General features: G+C 41.4%; 1 protein-coding gene across 1 annotated transcript in view; it reads left to right on the top strand.

Annotated features, from left to right (window-relative positions):
- Nucleotides 1-23,524, top strand: part of ATP13A4 (ATPase 13A4) — a 38,886-nt gene that overhangs the window by 6,735 nt on the left and 8,627 nt on the right. The window contains exons 2-23 of the mRNA XM_064666263.1: nt 1,275-1,448; nt 3,292-3,429; nt 5,661-5,731; nt 5,824-5,904; nt 6,604-6,673; nt 7,490-7,624; nt 8,036-8,108; nt 8,227-8,358; nt 9,542-9,712; nt 10,130-10,287; nt 13,246-13,434; nt 13,745-13,806; nt 14,533-14,683; nt 15,199-15,285; nt 15,967-16,120; nt 16,707-16,818; nt 17,829-17,953; nt 18,570-18,733; nt 19,793-19,915; nt 20,546-20,625; nt 21,879-21,921; nt 22,833-22,942. Of these exons, the coding sequence (XP_064522333.1) occupies nt 1,275-1,448; nt 3,292-3,429; nt 5,661-5,731; nt 5,824-5,904; nt 6,604-6,673; nt 7,490-7,624; nt 8,036-8,108; nt 8,227-8,358; nt 9,542-9,712; nt 10,130-10,287; nt 13,246-13,434; nt 13,745-13,806; nt 14,533-14,683; nt 15,199-15,285; nt 15,967-16,120; nt 16,707-16,818; nt 17,829-17,953; nt 18,570-18,733; nt 19,793-19,915; nt 20,546-20,625; nt 21,879-21,921; nt 22,833-22,942 (2,603 nt within the window). The remainder of the gene's footprint in view (nt 1-1,274; nt 1,449-3,291; nt 3,430-5,660; nt 5,732-5,823; nt 5,905-6,603; nt 6,674-7,489; nt 7,625-8,035; nt 8,109-8,226; nt 8,359-9,541; nt 9,713-10,129; nt 10,288-13,245; nt 13,435-13,744; nt 13,807-14,532; nt 14,684-15,198; nt 15,286-15,966; nt 16,121-16,706; nt 16,819-17,828; nt 17,954-18,569; nt 18,734-19,792; nt 19,916-20,545; nt 20,626-21,878; nt 21,922-22,832; nt 22,943-23,524) is intronic.

Here is a 23,524-nt window from a genome sequence, read left to right as displayed (position 1 = left end):
AGGAATTATGCATTACTCATCCTTGCAATTACGTTACCTTTTCTTCTCACCTTATAAATGGATCTTGCAATATCTGTGGCTGCAGATATCTGATCTTCAGAAGCAGATTGCACAGTTGCTGCAGATATACTAGGAAGAAGGAAATGTAGGAACTTTAATCCTTATGTTAGCAAATTGCCCTGTCACCTGATATAATTGCAGCCTTGCAATCTCCCATCTTAGCACAGTCTGGGTCTCCTCTATAAATTCACTGTATACATTTCATTTCTTGTTTACCAGGTCCCTGCTAGCAGTACTGAGAAGAAATTTGGCCATGGTACCAAGACCTGGAGCTCTTACACTGTAATGCTGACAGTCATCCCTTTGAAGTTTTGGGCAAGTCACCTTGCCTCACTATAACTATTTTTCCAGCTTTAAAAATGGAATAATAATAATACCCACTCATACAGCTACAATGAGTAGCTTCTTTTGTCCTTCTGAACATGTAAACCATTCTGCAAGTATTCATTAGTTGTTCTTACTAACAGTTGTTATTATTTTGTGATGTTGGGCCAATGGTACATTGTCAAGCCCCAAATTCCCTATACTGGAGCTATCATGGAAGATGGTAGCAGAGCTACAAAGGCTATGTCTGTGCCAAGTTGTGCACAGCAGCTCCAGCTGGTGCAGGCACACGGTGTCATTCGGCACCAAGCAGAGATACTGGTTGATTCCCTTAAGTGTAGGTGCATTAATGCAGGGCAGCAGCAGTGCTTCTGATGCTGAAGCTGCCTCATCTGCTGCAGTGGGTCTGCACCCATCACTCATCTTCCCCTAGTGCAGATGTACTTAAGTTCTTCAGCTGTCTCACCCAGCAACCTTAAAAAAGCGGATCAGACAAATCTTCATTCCTAACTTGGGGTATAAAGGTTAGGACCTCTATATTTTTGTATCATTCCTGCTCATGCATACACATAACAGTGTTTCATGCCAAGTTTCACAACTAGATAAAAATATTGGTCAGGCTACAGCAATCTAGATTTTATGAAGGTGGATGAAAAGTTTTGTGGAAGAGGCAAATTTTTTGTAGTTGTGTTTAAGACACATAAAGAAGCCAAACACATGTTCCAGGACTTGTTTTTTCACAGTGCCATATGTAACAAAGAGTACCTACGGGAGAGCAGTGAATGATGGGAAGGTATAGCATTCCAGGCATTTCTTTAGCACAAATAGTATTTTAAGGAATTTAATAGTAATTTAAGTAATAGTATTTTTCCCTTGTCTCTGCTGTACAGGATATATTTGGCTACAAAACTCAAAGCTGCCGAAAGGCCTTGTGCATTGCTGGATACATCTTGTCCTGTGGGGCTCTGTGGCTACTGTTTTACTGGAAGCCAGAGTGGGATGTGTGGGTAAACTGCATCCGCTGCAGCTTGGAAGAAGCAGATATTGTTCTCCTTAGAACAACAGTAAGTGCCTAGTTTAATCTTTAGATTAGTCTCTAGTATGTAGTTATTTGGAAGATAAGTTAATTGAAAGGAATCCAGTTGGCTGAAATCTCTTACACTGTTGTTTTCCTGCAATAATATTTTATGTGCACCATCGTTGATCTAAAGAATTCTCAAGTATTCCACAAATTATGTGTATGATGATGATTGGAATGGATGATAACATCTGATCAGACAAGCTGAAAGAAATTGGGGTGATAAAACTTGTAATATCCATGCTTTCAAGACTGTGTCTTTTATTCTCAGTCCTTCCTCCTCCCTTCTGCCACTCCTGTGCTTTCTACCTGTAGACCTGTGCTCCAGATTCTAAAGCACTTGTTTGATTGGCAGTGTCCAGCAGATCCTTTCTCCCTCCTTTTTCCTGGACTTGGCTGTCCCAGCGAAGATGCCCCTCTCTGCCCAAATTTATCTAGTGAGCCAAACTAAAGGTTTGTCTATCTCTGTCCCCAGCAGTGTCCAACAGTGTGTCATGAGGGATCAGTATAAGGAAGAGGGCAAGTTTAGATTGTTTGTTTTCTTGGCTGTATGGATCCATTTTCCATTGGCCCTTCCCCGTGTCCAGTAAGCTCACAGTCCTGCAGTTAATGCTTTCAGAGCTGTTATGTTTTGCTAGTAGTTTCCTAATACAGGTTTCTCTCTGCTGAAGACTGTACTGAAGCACTGCAACATAAGCAAACCCTGATTTTATTTCATGGAAGCTACTGCAACGCTAAAGGAAGCAAACTGAGACTCGATTCTGAATCCCAGCTGAGCCTGAATATTCCAGGAGCTGGCAGGGTTGCTTTACTTCCAGAAGTTTGATTTGTTCTGCTTCAAAGGTTCCTGAACAATGGCATTTTCAATGTTTGCAATTGAAAAATGGATCACTTGGTACCACTGTGTTTGAGCTGCCTTCTTAAATGAGCAGGGCAGCATGCAGTTAAAATCCCAGGTTTTGAACCTCATAGATCTGCCTGTTGAATATTTTATAATGAAACAATCTGCATCCTAAAAGGCTGGGGGTATGTTTTTCTTTTTTTAAAACAGCATATGAGGTTTAATATCCCTTTTTCATCTTCAATTCGGTTTGCATTTTTAATTACCTAATCTCGTGTGTCATTTTAAAAAGCACTTTTCAAATAAATGGGGTTTTAAATGATCCTTTATGTAATTAAACAAGAATTGAGTCATATTATATGGTCTTGTTATCAAGAAGCTTTCTCAAATTATTCTCTGTGCATTTGAAAATTTCATCAGCAATTTCTACCAATAATTGCTATCAGGCAGTTCCAAAGTTAAACTTATTTTATAAGATATAGGAAGATTACGAACTCAGTTTGTGTTAAAGGCCTGTCTAAGGTACCATAAGGGAGGCATGGTGCTAACACACTTCTTCCAATGAAGTGTTAACTCAGGAGTGACTGTGAGAAGGTATTGGCACTAAACATCTGTTTTTCAGCCCAGCGTTGTGTTCCTTTTGATCTTCCCTTTACAGTACGGTCACTGCATCTCAGATTGCCCTGTCCTGTTTGCCTGTCCTAGATCATGACCTGGGTGTTCACATTCCACCCTTATCAGCCAAGCACCAGATCTGGGGTCATTGAATTATTTGCAGTACTCACATTTTGACAGGACGGTGGTTCTGTTCCCATTCTGCTGATTTTTCTATCAGTCACGAGTGTTGTGAGTCTCCTGTTGGTTAATCCTTTCAAAAAGCTATGGCAGTACTCTAGAAATGCCTACTGTAATCATTCTCTCCAAGGTAATAGTGAGTTTGTTCTGGTTTTGGGGGAAATTGTGACACTTCTATTTTATACTCATTTAGGATGAATTTCGAATTTATTCTCGTGAGACTGTGACATGGATCTCTGTGTCTGCACTTATCAAAAGTAGATCAGATTATCCAGCCACTGCTGAGGAAGACTCAATCTTCAGCAAAGCCATAATGAAGCCAAGTTTTCAAGTAAGTAAAGTATTCCCTGCAGCATCTGGGAAATGATGGCAAATCTCAGCCACACTTCATGGAGTGAAACTGAGTTGTGAAACCTACCCAGCTAAGAAACTTGCAGCTTGAGAAACACAGTGAGCTGTTGAAAAACAAGACAGAGATTTTGGAGAACTGTGCTCACCTCTGTAAGGACTGTACTCACTCTGAGGTGGGTCATGAAAAAAGAATCCTCACTATTTCTGAGAGAAAACGTACATTACAAGTCGGAGAGCTTCAGGACACTAGGGTTGGCAGAGAAGAATCAGAACTCCAGATCAAAACCTCATTCCTGGCATAAGAATCAAGGAATTTAGGGGTGACTGTGTTTGAAGAGAAAATGTGCAGAACCAAAAACAGCTGCCACAGTAACATGAAAACAAGGATGAATGCAGGTGATGGGGAATAGAACAGAAAAGTACCTATGCAGAACTGCATCAGTATTTCCAGAAGTGTTTCATTAACACATTTTGCTTCCTTGCCTTTGTATGCACCAATTTGGGCTTTAAAGTACATTTGCTGGAATCAGGTCTTGTGCTGTTAACTGTTCTTGTAAAAATGTATCCTGATCTCTATCAGCTTTGAGATCCCAATTAGGCACTGGGGAGAAGGCAGACAATTAATTGATCCAACCAGATGACAAGGTCTCTCATGAGTTGAGTAAACATAATTATCTCCTGTTTAGAATAAGTACCAGACAGTTCAGTTATGTGTCTTGCTTAGCATTACGTGTTAAATTGGTGTGAGCAATAGGAACGCAATGATACATTTGTTAATATCCGGCTCTTGATTATAGATGCTAGATCACTGCACTGAGAAAATAAAAGAGCTATTTTCCCTTTCAGGAAATAAATTTCTAACTTAGTAGTATTTCTTTTTATTTCTACAACAATTTTTAGTAAATATTTTTATTATGAACCTAATTTTAGCTGAACAAAGATGCTGCAGCTGTTTGTATGGACATATATTAATGTACATAAGAAAGTTTAGTTTCAACTAGTTTAATCAATGGGCACAGTATGAAGAAAGTGGAGACTGGTCTGTAACACTTTTCAGAGGATTGAATTAGTAACATAAAAAAGCCAGATAACCTCAAATAATAGGCCCTTTGAATTTATATCAATCAAAACATCTAGATAGAAATGACCAGATTTCAAAGCAGCAAAGAGTAAACAGTTTAATCCTTCACTAGCAATTCAAAAGCCCCTACTTATAAGTCAATTATAAAGCATTTTTGCCATTTAAGCTACCTAAGTCCACAGGGTTATGTGTAGTGCCCAAGAGCTGTCCAAGGACCTGTTCTGACAGAGAGCTGAGTCCCTCATTTCACACTCCAGTTTTTAGCATTGCAAACATTGCAGCTCCTATTGCACTGACTCCAGATCTCTTGTTAAGTGAATGACTGTGGTTATAGCTCCATTTTGAGATGGTGAGTGAGTTGAGTATAGATTTCATTGGCCTGTAATAATGCTTATTGCACTGGGTAGTCCCCTGGTATTGCGCTGAGAGTCCCCTGGAGCTGATTTCTTTATCATTAATGTGTACAGGTGTATGGCCCTGCCTTCTGCCAGCTGATAGGAAGCACCATTATCTCTAATAGGCTTTGTTACTCTTGCACAGGACAGGACAGACTCCTTTTGCAAGTTATAAATGACTGTGTGTTCCTAATGGATAACTGCTCTGCAAGAGCTTACCATTAGCAGTGACTCAGTATCCTGGGATGGCCTTTCTTATCTCTTGTCATATCTGTTCAGCTGAAGGGCACAGCACCGTGCCTGGAAATGGCCCAAAGCCCCCTGCTTTCCTCAAAGCCAGACAGAAGATAAGGGAGTTGTTGGCTGAAGACAGGATTTACCAACTGTTTGTGTACCCACCATGGCATCAATGATCTCTTCCATTCGTGCTATGAAATGAGTGAAGACTCTATTCCTTTCTTCACAAAAGTGGGAGAGATGAACACTGCTTTGTACTTGATTGACCTAAAGATTTCTAAAGCTTAGTGGAACCTGACTGAGGTGGGGATCCCACCCTATAATTTAACTAGAGAGTTAGTGTATGCAATCCTGTCTTCTTCCCCTTCTTGCCCCCATATAATTTGCCTTATCTGTACTTGACCCCAGTGAGGATGCCTTGCTGAGACATGTGAGCAGGCCTGGGAGAATTTTTGTTTGCTATGTTGCATGTATTGTTGTCCCTGTCTTGTTTTGCAGGTGAAAACTATCCAAGTACAAAAAATCCGCTATGTCTGGAATATCTATGCAAAACAGTTCCAGAAAGCTGGGTGAGTGCACTGCACTGGTTGCACAAGTCTCTGAGGAAGTCAAGCTTCTTTGTGAATAATGTCCTAAGGAAGACACTCCCTTTGTATTTTAGAGTCCTAGAAGACCACCACACTTGTTCAGCTATACATGCAAAATTTGGTTCTGGTCTCACCTGCAATGAACAGGATGTCAGGTACATATTTTAAAACATGACGACTCAACATATGGATTTCAAAATGTAAATTCACTGCTCTTGGTGCACTTTCCAGGCGTTTCTTCTGTATTTAGTAGTATGCACGTAATTTTAGATGAAACAGCCATGTATGAATACACTGACTGAAAAGGGCTAGAGAATTTTGTGTATTCCTTGTGAAAGTTTTTGAAATGTCTCAGTATTCATCATTGTTACTGTTACTGTTCTCAATCAGGAAATAACTATGTCCTATAACTAACTTTAAGTAGTTCTTATTTGGAGTAAGAGAAAGTCTCTGTGAAACACTGCAGATAAGTTGTGTGTTTGCTTTTTCAGTGGGGCTCCATGTAATTGTATTGAACTTCTAAATCAGCTAGTCCTGGTAGTTGAATTTATTCTCATAAACTACTGTATCATTAAACAAGTTACAGAATATGTATTCTTAAAACTGCTAAATAGAGAAATGATCTTCAGTTGATTGAATACGGAAAATCCGGCTCCTGACCTTAGCTCATGTTAAATCTTATGTTCAAATCAGCTTTAACTTTTTGCAGAATTATTTGGTTTTAGATTATTTAGTTTTCTTGAAGAAAGACCCTCACAGCCTTTAAACCGGGATCATTGCAAGCTCTCAGGAATATTTCTTGAGTGATATTGTCACTGTTTTATCTGTAAGTGATGTGTCTTTCTCCCATACAGGAGAGTTATATGTGGGCCAAACACTATTGATGTTCCAGTGATCCCTGTTTGGAAACTACTCATCAAAGAGGTTAAGCATTTCTGTTGCTTTTATTCTAAGCTGCTTGGGGAGGCAGAGCGTGCATATAATTGATTCTATATCTGAATTAGCTTCCCACTACTCACTCTTCAGGCATACTTCTTTTTCAAATCCTGTTAAAAGCTGTTGTGTGAAATCACCATAAATTCATTTATTCTCCATTGTTCCCTATCCTCCATCCCCATGTCTGTATGGCTGGTTGGTATTTGTATGTATCTGTGTCCTGGGAGCTCATTTTATTGTCCTTACAAGGGCCAGTGAATGTTTATAAGCTGCACTGGAAATCAAACCTTCCAGGCCAGGGCTGTCTCTTAATCAGCAGAGATTAAGTGAACAGCAGTACCTGGTGCATGCCCACAGCTGCAGAGAGATCCAATGAGCTCATGACTCTGGGCACAGCACCATATAAAGCAACATCTTTTCAGACAGGAACTGGTTATATGTGGCCTAAACAGGATGTTTGTGGAGATGTGCCTGTGGTATGTGAGCTCCATGCTGACAGCACAACCTGCTCCTCTCTTACCTTTGTTACATTTCTTGTGAGAAGCAAACAAAGCAAGGATTGGGCTGAGTCATTCACATCCCAAATAACATCCTATTGGTCCAGATTATCTGGTGCTTCTGTCAAATGGAAATGGTTTAATCTGATTAGACTGAAGCCACTGCTAAGAAAATTAGAAAGGGGGCCAGGAGACACATCACTTAATATCTTTTATTCCCGCCCTTTTCTAACACGATGGACTGTTTAGGTATACTGGGACCACTTAAATGTGACCTGCTCTTTACTATTGCTGTCTCTCCAAATAGGTCCTAAATCCATTTTACGTGTTCCAGCTGTTCAGTGTGTGTCTGTGGTTTGCTGAAGATTACATGGAGTATGCTACTGCCATCATAATCATGTCTCTCCTCTCAGTATTTTTGACTGTATATGATCTCAGACAGGTGAGACACCTCACCTTTTTCCACAAGGACGATTTATTTCTAATGTCTGGGAAAGGTGAGGATGTTGCAATATGCACACAGTGCTATGAGAGTTACTCAGACGTTTAGTTCCATGACATTGTGTAGTACCAGGTGCAGTGACCTGGGCTCCTAGTCATCATAATCTCTGTGAGGTACTTTACCCACATCCTCCTTCCCCATTCCAGTGTTTCCCTTTGTGACCTTTTGTTACACCTTCTCCATAATTAGGGTGGGGAACTTCTTTCTCAGCGTGATTGTATAATTCCTGGTAGGGCTAGACCCCAGATTGAGGCCTCTCATAACCACAAATAACGAATGGAAATAATTGTTAGTGGATAAATTGCATCATGTAAGATGTAACACTTTTGTGTGTTCTCCTTTAATTTATAGCAATCGGTTAAACTTCACAGTCTGGTTGAGTCTCATAACAACGTCATGGTCACTGTCTGCAGAAATAAGGAAGGTGATTCCTGTACACTTCTTTCTTCAATATGTTTTATTTCTGTAGCAATTTATATCAAACACAAGCATGTATAGTATCAAATTTCTTCTAGAGCGATTTCCTGTTCTGTCACTTACAGGTGTTCAAGAGCTGGAATCACATCATCTTGTTCCTGGAGATATGCTGGTTTTGAAAGAGGGCAAAACCCTTTTGCCTTGTGATGCCATCCTGATCAGCGGGCAGTGCATTGTAAATGAAAGCATGCTGACAGGTACAGCTCATCCCTTCCAGGTTTGCCATCTAAACATCATCATATCCCCATGGTTTCAGCCAGTGACACAGGGCATATGGTGTTATCATGTATCATCCTTACAATGAGACACCCTTACTATGGCCTAAAAGGGGATTCTCAGTTTTTTTCTGTAATAAAGCCTAAATTGTAGTCAGTTGTCTAAATAGATGAGATAGACTTTAAGAAGGGCAATTCATCCTTTTCTACCCTTCTGGGGTGCAGAATTTAGGAAGAGATCCTCTAATTAGAAAGAAGAGAGTGGACAGTGAAGAGGAGTGAGCAGGACAGGAGAAGAAACAGTAGATGTGAAGCAAAGAGTTTCCCACACAGGGCTCACAGTCCACTCAGGCTGTTGGGGTTCCTGTCACTCACCCTGAATGTCTCATCGCTGCAACATCTTCAGCCTGTGGGAGTGTCTGTTTAGCCCTCCAGACACTTAGCTCCACATCCATTGATAGCAGTGGAGGGCATGCCAGGTGGGAGAGTTCACTGCAAAGCAGGAGGTATTCATAGTTTCTTGTCTTTAAATTTGGTCCTAGTCTGAATCAAACTGAAACCAACAGTTCTGAAAGTTCATATAAATGACAAATTCCAGAAACCCCTTGCATTCAGAAAGCTTCAGCTGTCAGAAAGTAATTAATCTTTGTCATATTAGTATCTGCTTTGACATAAAGAGGATATTTGTCACCTGTCAAGCATTGAACTAAAAGCTCTCCTTTTTACTAGAGAGGGAAAATTGGGAATGTCATGTTTAACCTCCTTGAGGGAATAGTTAGTGACCTGCACATGAGGTTCAAACCAGGTAAACAACTTGTGACCATCAAGTGCAGCCATGCAACAGAAGTTCAGGCCTCTTTTCAAGTCTGTATATCTACAGCAGGGGTTTGGCATCCTTGGAATGCTTTCAGTTCTCAGACTTACAGGAAGCTGTTGTACTGATGCAAAGGAGAGCTCTTCTCTGGCAGTCTGTTTGTTTGCTAGGCTTCAAACTCCATTCACTCTGGAGATGACAAAATATAAAAGTAAAATTTCTCTAAATTGGTTTGTCTAGTAAATACCTCTGACTTACAACCTAGATATCTAGGTACTGTACTTATTTGAACCTCTGCAGGCTGGTTTTAAGTGTACTGCAGTTTTCCTTATCTGAGCTAATCTTCCCTAGGGGAAAGTATTCCAGTAACAAAGACCCACTTACCCCAAGCTGATGACTTCAAGCCCTGGAGAACATACTGTGCAGAGGATTACAAAAAACATGTCCTCTTCTGTGGGACAGAGGTCATACAGACCAAGGCAGATGACAGAGGAGCAGTGAAAGCTGTGGTGCTGCGGACTGGTCAGTCGACTCTTCAGTTTGCTTCTCCTTTCATGATTTTTCTTGCTGGAACAGTCTTATTTAATGTATCCGGTCACATTTAGTTAAAGACATAAATCTAAATTCACAACAGTCAGATGGAGAATCATTATCCTGGGCTGGGCTAAGCCAGAATGCATTGTTTCTGTTTGCTTGGCATAACAAAAACTACCAGCTTATGATTAAAAATGAGAATTTTGCTTTGCTTCCAAAATCCCCTCGTTAGGACAAAAATAACTTTTTTCTATACTCTGTAGATTAGGTCACATAGACCAAAATGAAAGATCTGGGTCTTCTTTCATAACTTTCAGATATTGAGTAACTTTGAAGCCCTCCATTCTTTGTAGAGAATTTTTGGAAATGTTTTCTCCTCTGAATGATTTTAGTTTGTCTTTCTAGGTTTCAATACAGCCAAAGGAGATCTGGTGAGGTCCATTCTCTACCCTAAACCCATGAACTTCAAGTTGTACAGAGATGCTCTCCGGTTCCTGATGTGCCTCATAGCATTTGCAGCCATTGGAATGATCTACACAGTGTGTGTATTTGCACTTAATGGGGTGAGTTACTAAATGCAGGAGAAATGGTCACACTTAGTTTTAAAGAAATCTGAAACTTGAGTGACTTCATAAGCATTTATATATAAAAACATAGCCCTTGTTGCTCTCCTTTTTACCTTAGTATATGAGGCCATTTTACAATGAATTGGTGACAGTACACAAGCTCTCACATATTCAATTCCAAGGTGCCAAACCCACTGTTGGCAAATCCTATGCAAGCCCTGCATGCCTTATCCACAGTTTAGCACTCTGTAAGAGCCTTTTACAGACTTTTTTTTGGAGCTTTTTTTGTAAATTCCCAGAAAAAGCACAGGTGAGTCGTGAGTTAAATGGGAAAAGGCAACTTTCCAAAAATTTCAGTTTAGAGCAAAGACCCATCTATCCCTGTCCTTTGTCTCTGAGAGTGACTGGTGTCAAATACTTATGGAAGATGGTTAGGAAGAAGGGCAAGTATAGAACAATTCTTCTCTGTTATAGTCTCCTAATTTCTTGAAGAGAAAGGTTTAGCAGTTCAGTAAGCTGTCTTTTGTATCTGGATCATCTTGCTGTAATAGTCACTGAAAATCTGCCACAGGGAGGTTTAATCTATTTCTGAATTAATTTGTCTTGGAGTTGACAGCACCTGTGGCAATGATCCCCACAGTTTCATTATGTATTGTGCAAAAGTGTTCTTAAAGCTTCTGTCTGAAATGCTGAAGTCACTGTAGGTTTTTGTTTTAGAGAAGTAGCAAATAGCTGCTTTCTGTTTGATTTTCCTGTACTAATTATGTCTTAAGAGATCACTGGCCATCCCTTCAGCCACCTTTCTTGCCTGTTACAGAGCCTTGAACAATACAAGTGTAAACGAGATCCCTGAAAATCGACCCCTGAAAATCGATCCCTGAAAATGCTACAAAGAACTCTCTGTTTTCTTCTGCCTTTTTTCCCCCCATATCTTTGTATAGTCATTTGGGGGATGGTGGGGTAGTGAAAGGGAGATAACCTACACTTAGTTATCACTCAGCTTAATACCTTTGAGAACTCTGGGGATATAACTTTTGCAAAGACAACTATCCTGTATCATCTGAGTCACCAACATCTTGATGTGGAACTAAGACTTACTGTGTTCGGAAGCAGCAAAGGCCAGCTATTCCCTGGGGGAGGCAAGCCAGGAGCCAAGGGTGACCAGAACACAGATAGTTTGCTCACCGACCAATGCACAATCACACAGTACCTGAATGTGGAGGGGAGAGCTGAGTGCAGGTAACAGCCCATCAACAGTCCCAGGCAAGGCAAAGTGGTAAATAATCTGGGAGTGCAGTCAGAAGCAGAAGAAGATGAGGACAAGAGACAAGGCTACGACACACATCTTAAGGTGTCCGTCCAAGAGACTGGGCCAGAGGCAGGTACATCTACAGCATGGCTCAGACAGGGACTGAAGGCCCAGACCTGAGCTTAAACAAAGCTCCTGAACCCATGAGCAGAAGGTGTGGATGGAGATGAGGCTAGTGAGGGTAACTAAGGCCTATTAGTGCACCTAAATCTCTAAATCTCTGGAGAGTTCACCTGAAACCCTTTTAAAACATTTCACGCGTTCTCATGCATTAAGGTCAATGTAAGAAATAGTTATACACTGTAAACAGTAGTTATGCAAGTTTTAAAGCCTAATTGATTCAAAACTTTTCCAAAAGCTTTCAAGAAATCACTTCATGCCTTGATAATTATCTGTCAATGTAAAGTCCAAGTCCCGAGTTGCAAGGTTCATTCTGTAACTCAGCTTTTGAATAGTTTTTCTCCTGGGGAATAATTTGCAATCAGTTGGCTCAAAAGATTATTTCCCCTTAGGATATCAAAGCAAGTGTGTTTAAGAATGTATGCTGGTGTCTGCTTTGCAGTTTTTCCTTTTTTTTTTTAAAGTTAACTTCCTCCTTATAATATGTAAAATACATGCTGATGTTATCTCAACTGCTGAAATTGTCTTGTCAGACTAGTGTAAGATTGAGTCACAGGATGTACTAAATGCTTTCTTTTCTGTGAGTGTGTTTATCTAAAGGTGGGTGGTAAGTGCTTCATTCTAACATAAAATAGATAAAAATATTATCAAACTTGTGCCTTCTGTGGGCAGAGACAATATCAATGTAGAGATAATCAGAACATGAGGGCAATTCAGCACGTCAAATGCAACATGATTTGTGGTCCAAGTCTCAAGCTCGGAAGTAGTAATAGTAGATCTCTGTGATGGTTTGCGAGTCTTTCTGAATTGCAAATTGGCTTTAGTTTGCAGTGTCTCAGTTCTGGGGCCTGAACTGAAACCCATTCAATTCTTTAGCAGTGATACCAACTGCCAAGAGTAACGATGCCGACACTGAGCATACTGGCAGTCAGTTTTACACTGACCTCTAAACTCCCAAATTAGAGGTTGCTTTTAGAATGTAATTGTTACTTCCATGTCTCTTACCGCAGGTAAAAGCAATTTCCTTTCGCATCTCCTAGAACATAAGATCAGAAGAAATCATTAGCTCACACATTCTGCCCTCCTTTTCAGCTCTATCCCATATGTCTCACCTGTCATCCTAACATGCAGTCCAGAGCTATGCCTATAGGCAATTGGATGAATGCCAATGCAAACAGCAGATTCCTGTGTGCTGTGTCATGGGAAACCGGGTTCCACTGAGGGTGCAATAATCTAGTTGGCATGTTTGAGCTGGTGCTTTGGAGGAGACTGTGGCAGGTTTGTTTGTATGGAGAATGAATGAAGACCTGGAGGCTGCTCTTTAGCAGTGGTGAGGCCTTAAAGCCTCTGGTTAAATCAAGTTGATTAATTTCTTATGGAGAGTAATACATAATGTACCACGGCCAGAAAACAGTGCAGCCTGAAGCACCCGCAGTGGAGGGGAGGAGGGTGAAGAGGTCTACACTTGGTGCAAGCAGCACTCCTTGACGCTCTCTTCCTGGTAACTGCCTTTGTTATTATGTCAGGAGGAGGCAGGAGAGGTGGTAAAGAAGGCTTTGGATGTCATCACTATTGCTGTCCCGCCAGCTCTGCCAGCTGCCTTGACAACTGGGATCATTTATACCCAGCAGAGGTTGAAGAAAAAGGGCATCTTCTGCATCAGCCCACAGAGGATCAACATGTGTGGACAGCTGAACCTCATCTGCTTTGACAAAGTAATGGCTGTGTGGTGGTTATGCTCTTATTGGTAATGGGAGCTGTTCTAGGGGTGGGACAGTATGTGGTTTGGTTTCCACTGTATTTTAGAAACACACTGACCAACCCTGTATACTTAAGTTTTTGTTGACTGAAGAGAAGCTGTTGCAAATTCTTGTTTTTCTTGGAATCTAGGAATTGCCTGGTAGCCCTTTTGCTCTACATTGTGCTGACATTTTCTGGACAGTAACTTCTTAAAATAAGTCTTGATTTTTATTCCTCTTGGAGCTCTCATGTGGGAACTTAATTTAAATGTTCATTTTAACTTAGACTGGCACCTTAACAGAAGATGGCCTGGATCTTTGGGGCTTGCTGCCCTCTGAGAGAAACTGGTAAGGCTCCTTGACATGCCAATGGTATTTAAATTTGGTGGGATGGTGACTGGATTCTTCTCCTAGACATATGAACAAATCTGAAAGACAGTTAATGCTAAAGAGCAGTTTGAAGCTCCCCATGTTTAGATTTTCAATTTTATTTCTATAGCCTATGGAAAATGAGTGCTTTGCTTCATCCCAGGGGTCCTGCTCCACATGAAAAGATGCAACCACTGTTGTCAGCATTTGGCATAGCCTGTCCAGGCAGGTAGTCTCAGTGGACATGCTGAGTTAGATCTCAGAGCTGCAGTGTTGCCCTAACCCTTTATGACAGGAAGTCACTGTTAACCATGAGATTGACATTCAGTTCCTTCAGTGGCTGTGATTTTGCCCACTTACATTTCCAGAAATGTGGATGCACAAAGATGCTCAAACTTATGTCAGCTTCAGAACTCAAGAGTCCTTGCACAAGCCTCAAGAAAAGTATTTTATAATAATCTATTCCTCTCCATCCCAACAGACTCCTTAACCAGGCAGAATATACCTGTTTTGAACATGTGTATCCCAGACTTAATAGATGCACAAGAAATAGCTCATGGGGGAGTACAAGTCCCTAGAATATGCTTGTGGTCTGACCTCAGGATAGGATTTTAACTACCCTCAAATTAGGATTTTTTTTCCCCTGTAAGTCATCTGTTGTTTGGTGTTCTCTGATAGTAATTTTTATGTTCTCTTTTGTATTAGCTTCCAGGACATTCACAGCTTCCCTGCAGATGGCAGCCTGCCTTGGGGCCCAGTGTTCAGAGCAATGGCAGTTTGTCATTCATTGATTGTGTGGGAGGGCAAGATCCAAGGAGACCCACTGGATGTGAAAATGTTTGAGGCCACTAACTGGGTAAAGCTGTGCTTTGTTTTTATGCAAACAGTGGCAGGGTGTTTTGGTGGTCTTGAAAAAGAGAAATGTCCCAAGCCCTCTCATGCAAATAGCTACTTCCCACACAAGTAAAACCCAGAAGAGATACTGCATACTCAGGCTTTTGAAGAAACATTCCTTGCTTCTGCCTAGAGCTTTCACCTAGAAGTATATGAGTACTTAGCTCATTTGGCTGGAAGTGGTGGATGTCATGCAAACCACTCTGGCACAACAACTCTGTCTTTGGCTGCTGCCAGACAACAGGAATTCCCAGATGTGTCTCACATGCAGATTAAGACCACTTTTACAGAGCATGTAAAAGACTTCTGCCAGCTTTGAACTAGGTACAAGACTTTGAAATTTGTTAGAGCTCTGTCAATGTGGAGGTATTTCTACCATCTTCAGGTTTGAAATCCCGTGCTCTAAATGGATCCTTGAGGTTCCTTTCAGCTATAATGGTGTTGTGATCTGAAATATTTTTGTCTTTCAATACACAGGTGATAGATGACTGCAGTGGACACCAGATTGAAGGTCAAGGATCCACACATGCCACAGTTGTTAGGCCTGGACCTAAAGCCACCACTGTAAGCTATTTGTGAGATTCACATTAATGATCAAGTTAAACTGTCAGTGTAAGACTTACCTTTCAGAATAGAAATGCTTGGTTTTCCTAGTCCAAGAGAGCTCTTCCACACTTCATCTTTCCTGTCCTGCCTGCAGAGAGATTGCCTTACTCTCTCTGATTACAGATGCCAGGGATGCTGCTCACACCAGAAGCAGGGGGATGCTGGATGATAGATTGTCCAGCTCAGGGATTTACCTGTCCTGGTGGCTCAAGACTCAATCCAAACTCAGCTGAGCAGTGAAGATCTCCAAAAGCATTTGGGAATGCAGTGGAGTCTGGTAGCTGATGTCAGACCTTTACTGGTGACATACACCAAGGGGGATGCTTTCAGACGTCCATTTTCTCTTTGCAAGACCAGTGTAAACAGAATCTTGTTAAAAAAAGAGGACTAGTGAGTTCCTTTCAGAAAATTACGTCTAATTGTCTGCTAAAACTGTCAGTGAACTTTTCCTACTGCTTAAGGTAACTATTTCTGTACAAAGTTAATTTTCTCTTTATATACCAGTCATTTCTAAGTGTGACAAATCAGCCCATTATACATGGTTAGCTTCTTACCATGGCCCAAAGGACAGACCTAAAATCCTTTGGCCTGAGTTTAAAATCCTTGCTGCAGTATATAATCTACTTGCTTTTCTCCTAGGCCCCAGTGGAAGGAGTTACCATTTTACACCAGTTTCCATTTTCTTCATCCTTGCAAAGAATGTCTGTCATTGCTCAGGAAATTGGTGGGGATCAACAGGTCTTTACAAAAGGGGCTCCAGAAATAGTAGCCATGCTATGTAGAGCAGAAACAGGTAACTAACATTTATAAATGCTTCCTAGAAACACATATGTGTGACTTTTGATGGTGAAATGAAGTGGAAGGTCCAAATGAGATTTCTGTGTCTAAGACTTGATACTTCAGCCCAGGAAGTCTCTCTGTTGTGCTCCAAGTCTAAGGCTAAGCTCTCATACAGCCCTTCTCAGCAAAGAAGGACTACAAAGAGATATATGTAAGTACCAACCCTTATACAAGGTGTACAGTCTCTGCCAGAATAGCTATTTGGAAAAGTTGTCTACTAGTCCAGTAGACACCAAAAAAAATTTTCTTTTTTCTCCAAACCCTGGGAGGGAAACAAGAGGAGCACAGATCCTTCACAACATGCTGGAAGAAGGTAAGTCTTTGGAGAACAGTTCAGGACCTAAGTGCAACATGACAGAGACACAATGATTTCTTATTGAGTAAAGTTCAGTTCAGCACCTTTCCTTGATGTCCTTGGCCTACTGATAAACTCTAGGTCTACCTGCCCTTTGGGACATAAATCTTCCCTGCTCCAAGGCTTCCTTCCATTAGAAAGCAGTCAAATGCCCTGATGAACTATCTCTTCCTCTTTTGCACAGTCCCATCGAACTTTGAAAGCGAGCTCCTGCTCTACACAGCACAGGGCTTTAGGGTCATCGGACTGGCATGGAAATCTCTACAGGCAGGGAAGCCACCTACTGCTCTAACAAGGTAAGCCATAGGCTGCTGCTTCTGGCCACATTCAACCATGGACTAGTGATGCCTCACATAGTACCATCACCACAGCCTGCCAAGAGCAGGGTTGTAGTACAGAGTTTTGTTACATTCAGGCCAGAGAGAATCTGACTGCAAGATCTGCAATGAAAGCAGTTCAGGCCCCACCTGACTTGGCTACTCTGCCATGCAAGTGTTAGGCTAACTTACTACAGTGGCTAAAATAAGTGTTTGAAAGCTTTTCTTTTCAGACTCTTCAGAGTCAACCTGTGTCCCTGGAAGACCTCTAGTTCATGACTCAGGGATGGGGTGTTTACCAAATTCTCTAATGTATGTGTTCAACTGTAAAAAAGCAATATCATAGATGTAAAGAAAATAGTAGGCCAAAACAGTATTGGAGTTCTCACATACTGTTTGCTCAGGCCCTACTGTCAAGAGGAGCAGATATATTTACTAAGGTGTCTTTCTTTGTTGTACAGTCCTCAAATGAGAATGACTAGTGCACATAAACTTTCCAAATCAGACCACCACAATTTGGGAATCCTGCAGGAAATTCAGAGTGCTTTTTCATGCTGGCTAAAGATAGTGTGTGAATAGAAAACAGCCTAATTTATCCATCAGACTTTATGTTGGTATGTGGAGCAGGTAGTTTGAAATTGGCTCTTTTGAATTGATAATTAAGTAGATACGAGCTGGAAGCTGGCTAGGTACTGAACTCCTTCTTCAGAACAAGAAACAAAGAAAAAAGAAGGATGAAAAATTAACTGAAAATTCTCCATACACAACCAGCACCAATTGCTGCCAGTGGGAAGCAAGCCCTGCTGGTATTGAAATATCACCACAAAAAATAGACAACCTGGGACTGCTGAAAATACAGAAATTATTTTAATTGGTTTGAGTTAGGTAGGATGGTTAACATTTATAACTGGCTATTATCAAATTCAATACAAAAACAGGCCAAAGGCAAGAAGAAGAACTAAATCTGTCTATCTCTCTTTCACTATAAGGGAGGAGGTAGAATCTGATCTGACATTCCTGGGTCTGCTGATAATGGAGAATCGATTAAAGAGGGACACAAAGCCCGTCCTGGAAGAGCTCAGTGCTGCCTGCATCAGGAGTGTTATGGCCACAGGTATCTTAATTGGGTGGATTATTTATGTGGCCACTGGCCAAGACAGGGAGTTCAACAGTGTTTGAGTGAACAGTCCGTTGTCGTCACCACCACTGGTAGGAAGGCACAGATATTTAGTCCAAGAAGAATCTCTGTTTTAGTAATGACATGAGCTGAACCATGTTGTCCCTGGCAATTTCACTGGGCTGTGTTAGACACCTAATGAAGGTACATCATGCAAGATCCCTTCTTTATAAGGCCTCCTGAAATCCTATTATAAATGATCAGAGATGGAGCATCAGTGCCAGGACAAATCACTGAACCTTAAGACATCTGGTATGCCTACCAGTCCCTGTTTATCCTTTTTTGTTTTTTTTTCTTGAAGGGCTATTCCATCCAAATCCAAATCAGGATTTGGATAGAATAACCTCCAGTTTTATCATGGTCTGAAGATATTTTTTCTTGAGTAGCACAGTACGTCTTCTTGGGCCTCACCCCTTTCAGCACACATACACCAAAGCCACCTGAGGCCAATCAGTGAGAATTAGTGATACTTGCAGCAATTTAGCATTTAATCCCTTTTTGGTTTTAGTCTAAAACAGAAATTTTTAGATAACACACCTCTTGATTTTTATAGGTGACAATATTCAGACAGCTATAACTGTTGCCAAAAATGCTGGGATGATCTCTCCAACACACAGAGTGATTCTTGTGGAAGCAAACAAAGAGCCTGGATCTGTTTCAGCATCTATAACCTGGAAACCCCTAGGAGAAAACAAAACTGAAGATTACAGAAGCCTGGTGAGCATAAGCATAAGAAGCAGATGTTTTGGAGTAGGGAAACAAACTAAGCTGTAATGCTTTAAATAAGACAGTGGAATTACACTAGAATAAAGAGACCTGTCATTCACCATCGTTTGCATGTCAAAATATGTGCTAGAAAAGTGTTTAAAAAGAAGGAATTGTTATAAAAAGGTACTCCCCTAGAGCTTAGTTCCTGGTATATTATCTCATAAACAAGTTTTTGCTAACTGTCTAGCTAGGTTTGAGAACAGCTTTGCAGAAATCCAGGAAAGATTTGTTCCTAACCCTCATGCTTAGCTAATGTCTGTTTAAAGTGTGCTTCCTTTCCCTGCAAGACAAATTTGATTGTATAGATGTGGACTTAAAACCAGTGAAGGTGCACTGAACCAGCCCTGCTCAATCAGGTAGAGAGTTAGCACTTTACCATACATGCAGAATTAAAACACAGACTAAGTGTTGAGAAATTGCATGCACACAATGAAACATAGGCAAGCTACACTAAGAAATTTCTTTCATCAAGCATCTCCTCAGAGAAGCTGGGCTGAAAACCAGTTACTTTCTCCCTGAAGAGTAAGTCTGAAGGTGCTGACCCTTCTCTGATAAGTGGTAGGAGTCAGGCAGATGGTAGGGAATACCTGCAGGGGCTGTTGAGTGGCTCCTTGCTACCAAAGCTCATCCTGAGCTGTATCTGCTCTGTGTTTCACTGTAGAAAGACTTGGCTAGACGTGGTTCCCAGACACTGTCTCTAGCCCCTCTCACTCAGAGTGCAGCCCACCAGATTGGTACTGTTGCATGAGTTTTATCAAATGCAGCAATGCTGAGGGCCAGCTTTTAAAACTTAAGAAGCACCCAGTTAACACTGAAATTAATGGCACTACATGCCTCAATCCCTTTACAAATTCAAGCAAAGGCAATTGGCCTTGAACCCAAGGCTCCCAAAGTCTTCAAGAGTGCCCTCCCCATGGTATACTCTTTACTTTGTAGTAGTGCCTGTGTAAATGTACAGAGCAGCTTTTGAAGACCTAGACACAGCATAGATTCTGTCTTATTTTACAGGAGGATGATGGTCAGACTGAGCGAAGAATCAATCTGGCATTGGGACACGGCCAGTATCATTTTGCCATGAGTGGAAAATCTTACCAAATTGTAGCACAGCATTTCAGGGACTTACTTCCAAAGGTAAGATGTGGATTTTTTAACTGGTGTGGGCTTGCCTTTCAGGAGATTCCAATTGTCCTGGTATAATTAGCTGAAGGGATTCTGTACTAGGACATCTTTTGGGAACAATTCTAACCCTGAAATCCTTAATGGATGAATCTCTGACATTAACATATGTTAAAAATCCTTAGATTTTTTTCTGCACATGAGAGGAGCAGATCTGTCTCGTGATGTGAGGATGTGACTCAAAACATTTGTGCCTATTTGCGTGGCCCTTGCACAGCACTGATTCTATCCTGTTTTGGAGAACAGGAGAAAACATGGTATTACACATTATGCACTTCAGCATGGCTTGTCTGTTTCATGGAGAGGATAATCTCATGAATTCTCTTCTTGTAATTACCTGCCTGGTAATTTGTTTTCATCAGGTAACTCAAATGACATACCAGGCCTCTTGTCCTTATTGTGATTGTTATTTTTTCAAAATATTGATTAAGAACCATTGTATCTTTGATGATCAGCATTTCCTACTTCAGAGTCTACAATCAGTTGTTTATAAATATGATTTTTTTTGTGATTTCTATTCCAGATCATCACTGAAATCACTTGCTTCAAGTGTTTAAAAAATAATTTCTTTTTTTCTCCTTACAGCTCCTGCTGAATGGAACAGTTTTTGCTAGAATGTCTCCTGGTCAGAAATCCAGCCTGGTGGAAGAGTTTCAAAAGCTGGAGTAAGTTCATAATGAGTTTGAAAGTGTTTGTTGAATTTCCAGGCTTGAAAGATGTCTAGTAGGAGCTAGCTTTTGTCTAGCAGAGCCTTTCATGGAAGTGCACAAAACTGAAACTTCCACAGATAACCAACTTTGCAATTAAAATCCAAAAACCTGTTAAAAAAAGACGCTGAACACTGTGCTGGTTTGGCAACCTGTGGAAGATCTAACACTCCCATGATTCTGGCTTTTTTTTGTTCACATCATCCTTCATTCTTACTTCCCTCTGGGCCTGAAGGAGGGGCACTTGTGTCCCTAAGATTTTTTGGGAATATCTCCCAGCACTGTAGCTTCTCTGATGCTTGCAGTCTTTTTATTGCACTACTGCTGGCTCAGTGGGATGCCTTAGAAAACGTGGCAGAGCAATCTGGATTGGTATGCCCTGTGCTGCTCACAGTCACAGAGGTGTATATATATTCCTTAGTCCCAGGCTCCTTGTTGCCTGTTGTTCAGCTGTTTCCCAAGTCTTTTGAAGACCCTCACCCTCACCTCACGTAGACTCAGGCCTTGCTCTACAGCAAGATGAGTTTTAGGCTGTTTCAGATTAACAACCTGGTGTGCACAGTTGGGAGCACCTCAGCTGCTGTCTGGCCTCCCTGGATCACCATCAGTGCCTTCCAGTGAGAACTTATCCTGGACTAAAATCAAGGCCTTGGGAGTAAAAAGCACTTTCAGGGCTCATCATTCCACAAGGTTATTTCAGCCTCAGAGTGGAGAGCTGTCTCTAGATATCCTGTTAAACTCGTGTTCTCCTTTTCCATCTGCTCCAGCTGTCTCTGTCACTCCCTATCTGTCCCAGGAGATTCTGGCAGTACTGGACCCCATAATCTCCATTCATGTCTATTCCCAGTGAACACGAGGTACCTGTGCCTACAGTCCTTCCTTTCTGAACAGGACTGTCCCCATTAGCCCTGTCCTCTGGTGTGATTGACCTTAAAATCAGGGAGACCAAGTCCATTGTAGTAAATGTAAAGCTTCATGCTAATACGTTCTTTATTCCGTCACAGCAGAAACTCTTTACTGTAGTCAGACCTGAGGTGCAAGCCTAAGGCTCATGCACAATTCAGAGTCCTGGGATTATATTTTGGTCTTTCAGCTTTCCAGAAAAGATTTTAACAAAAATCTTGCATGACTTGCACAAATGACTTGCATGGACTAGGCTCTGATTCCTCACTTTCCTTGGAACTGAACTCTAGGTCACTTTGTTTTTTTAGTTACTTTGTGGGCATGTGTGGAGATGGAGCCAATGACTGTGGGGTAAGTGAAAATTCTTTAAAATATATTTATTTTAAAAATGAGAAATGAATGCAATGTCAGTGGAATATTCCAAACTGAGCACATGCTGGGGATGGGAGTGCACTGCTTCTTCACAGAGCAGCTGTGCTGTCACCAGTATTGATTTAGACCTGATCCTACAGTGCAGTCCTTACCATGCAAGAGCTGTCCTAGGCAGAGATTTTTGCAGTGTGTGGTCTCAAGGACTGATGCATTTTCTTTGCAAAAAGCCACCAGAAGGTTCTCCAAATCCTCCACTGGGGTTTATGTCAATATCTTCAGTGTTTGGGGTTGGAGAAGACAGGTGAGGAGCTTTCATGGGGAACAGCTGTAGTCCTACAAGATTTTTGTAAAAGAACATTTTAGAAGAGCAGGAAAGCTTTGGTTTTCCTTTTTCCAAAAGGAAGGGTTTATGTTCAGGAGGCACCCACAACTCCCTTCCGGGCAGGTTCATATCTCTCTATGACTTCATGCATCCTTGTGGCAGTGAGAGCAATGCCACCCCAGCAGTGCAGCTCTTGCTTGTCCTAACAAAAAGTCCCAAGGATTCTCTTGGGGGAAGCAAGCAGAGAACCTAGACTATCTGCATGAGGTGTGACAGCAAGTAAGTGCTGACAAAGGAGGCAGAGCCAAACCTGTCTTCTGCAGGTGGTAGTGGATGGCTCTGGGGTCTGTGGAAAATGAACTTGCCAATGCTCTCATCCCCATTCTTTTCCTGGTCCCAATGCCTCACCACATCCCACTGGAGGAACCCCCTGAGTGGAGCACACATAAGGAGTAAAGAGGGACTGCTGTTCACAGCACACATCCTGTAATAAGGGATCACTGCTTGGCAGACATGAATTGCTGTGTCTTCCTGGTTTGTGAGTGTTGAAGAAGACTGTGACTTTCAGGCTCTGAAAGTGGCACATGCAGGGATATCACTGTCAGAGCAGGAGGCGTCTGTGGCTTCACCTTTCACATCCCGAACCCCCAGCATAGCCTGTGTGCCAGAGCTAATCAGGTAAGCACAGAATTTTGTTCCCTGTTTCATAAAGAAGACAGTTCCCACTCCTCTCAAATATTAGTGTTGGGTGTTCGCAGCAAGCCACAACGTGTATATCTAGAGAAAAATAAATGTCTTTGATCTTGAAACTGCCATTTGCCTAGTCTCTTTCTGAAATTCCTTTACATTAATTACCTGCAAACTACAAGAGGAGGGCATTTAGAGTCGAGCTTTATATCATCAACAGTATTTTAAATGCAAAAACATAGCAAAATGAGCAATGCTCCATAAAGCTGAATCAAATGTCCACAAACCAACCTGGACACTACTGTTGGACCCTGCCTCTGATACCCTATGCAAGAAAAACTTGGCATCTGTTATTCCAGGATCCTGGTTTTGCTTACTGGGTCAGAGGGAGTGTGTTACCCTCATCAGATACTATATGTTCACTGCGGGAAGAGAGGACTTGTTAGCTTGAACTCACTGAGCGCTGCTTGGCTTTGAATTTTTTTCCTCATACAAAATTGTTATCTGTACTATTAATATCAGCACAAAAAGTTGCTGGGGTAAATTGTATTCTACAGAACATAGGTGACTAGA

This window comes from Pseudopipra pipra, chromosome 10 (assembly GCF_036250125.1).
Source record: "Pseudopipra pipra isolate bDixPip1 chromosome 10, bDixPip1.hap1, whole genome shotgun sequence".
Taxonomy (NCBI): Eukaryota; Metazoa; Chordata; class Aves; order Passeriformes; family Pipridae; genus Pseudopipra; species Pseudopipra pipra.
Note: the sequence above shows the minus strand (reverse complement) of the source record. Positions and strands in the feature narration are given on the sequence as shown.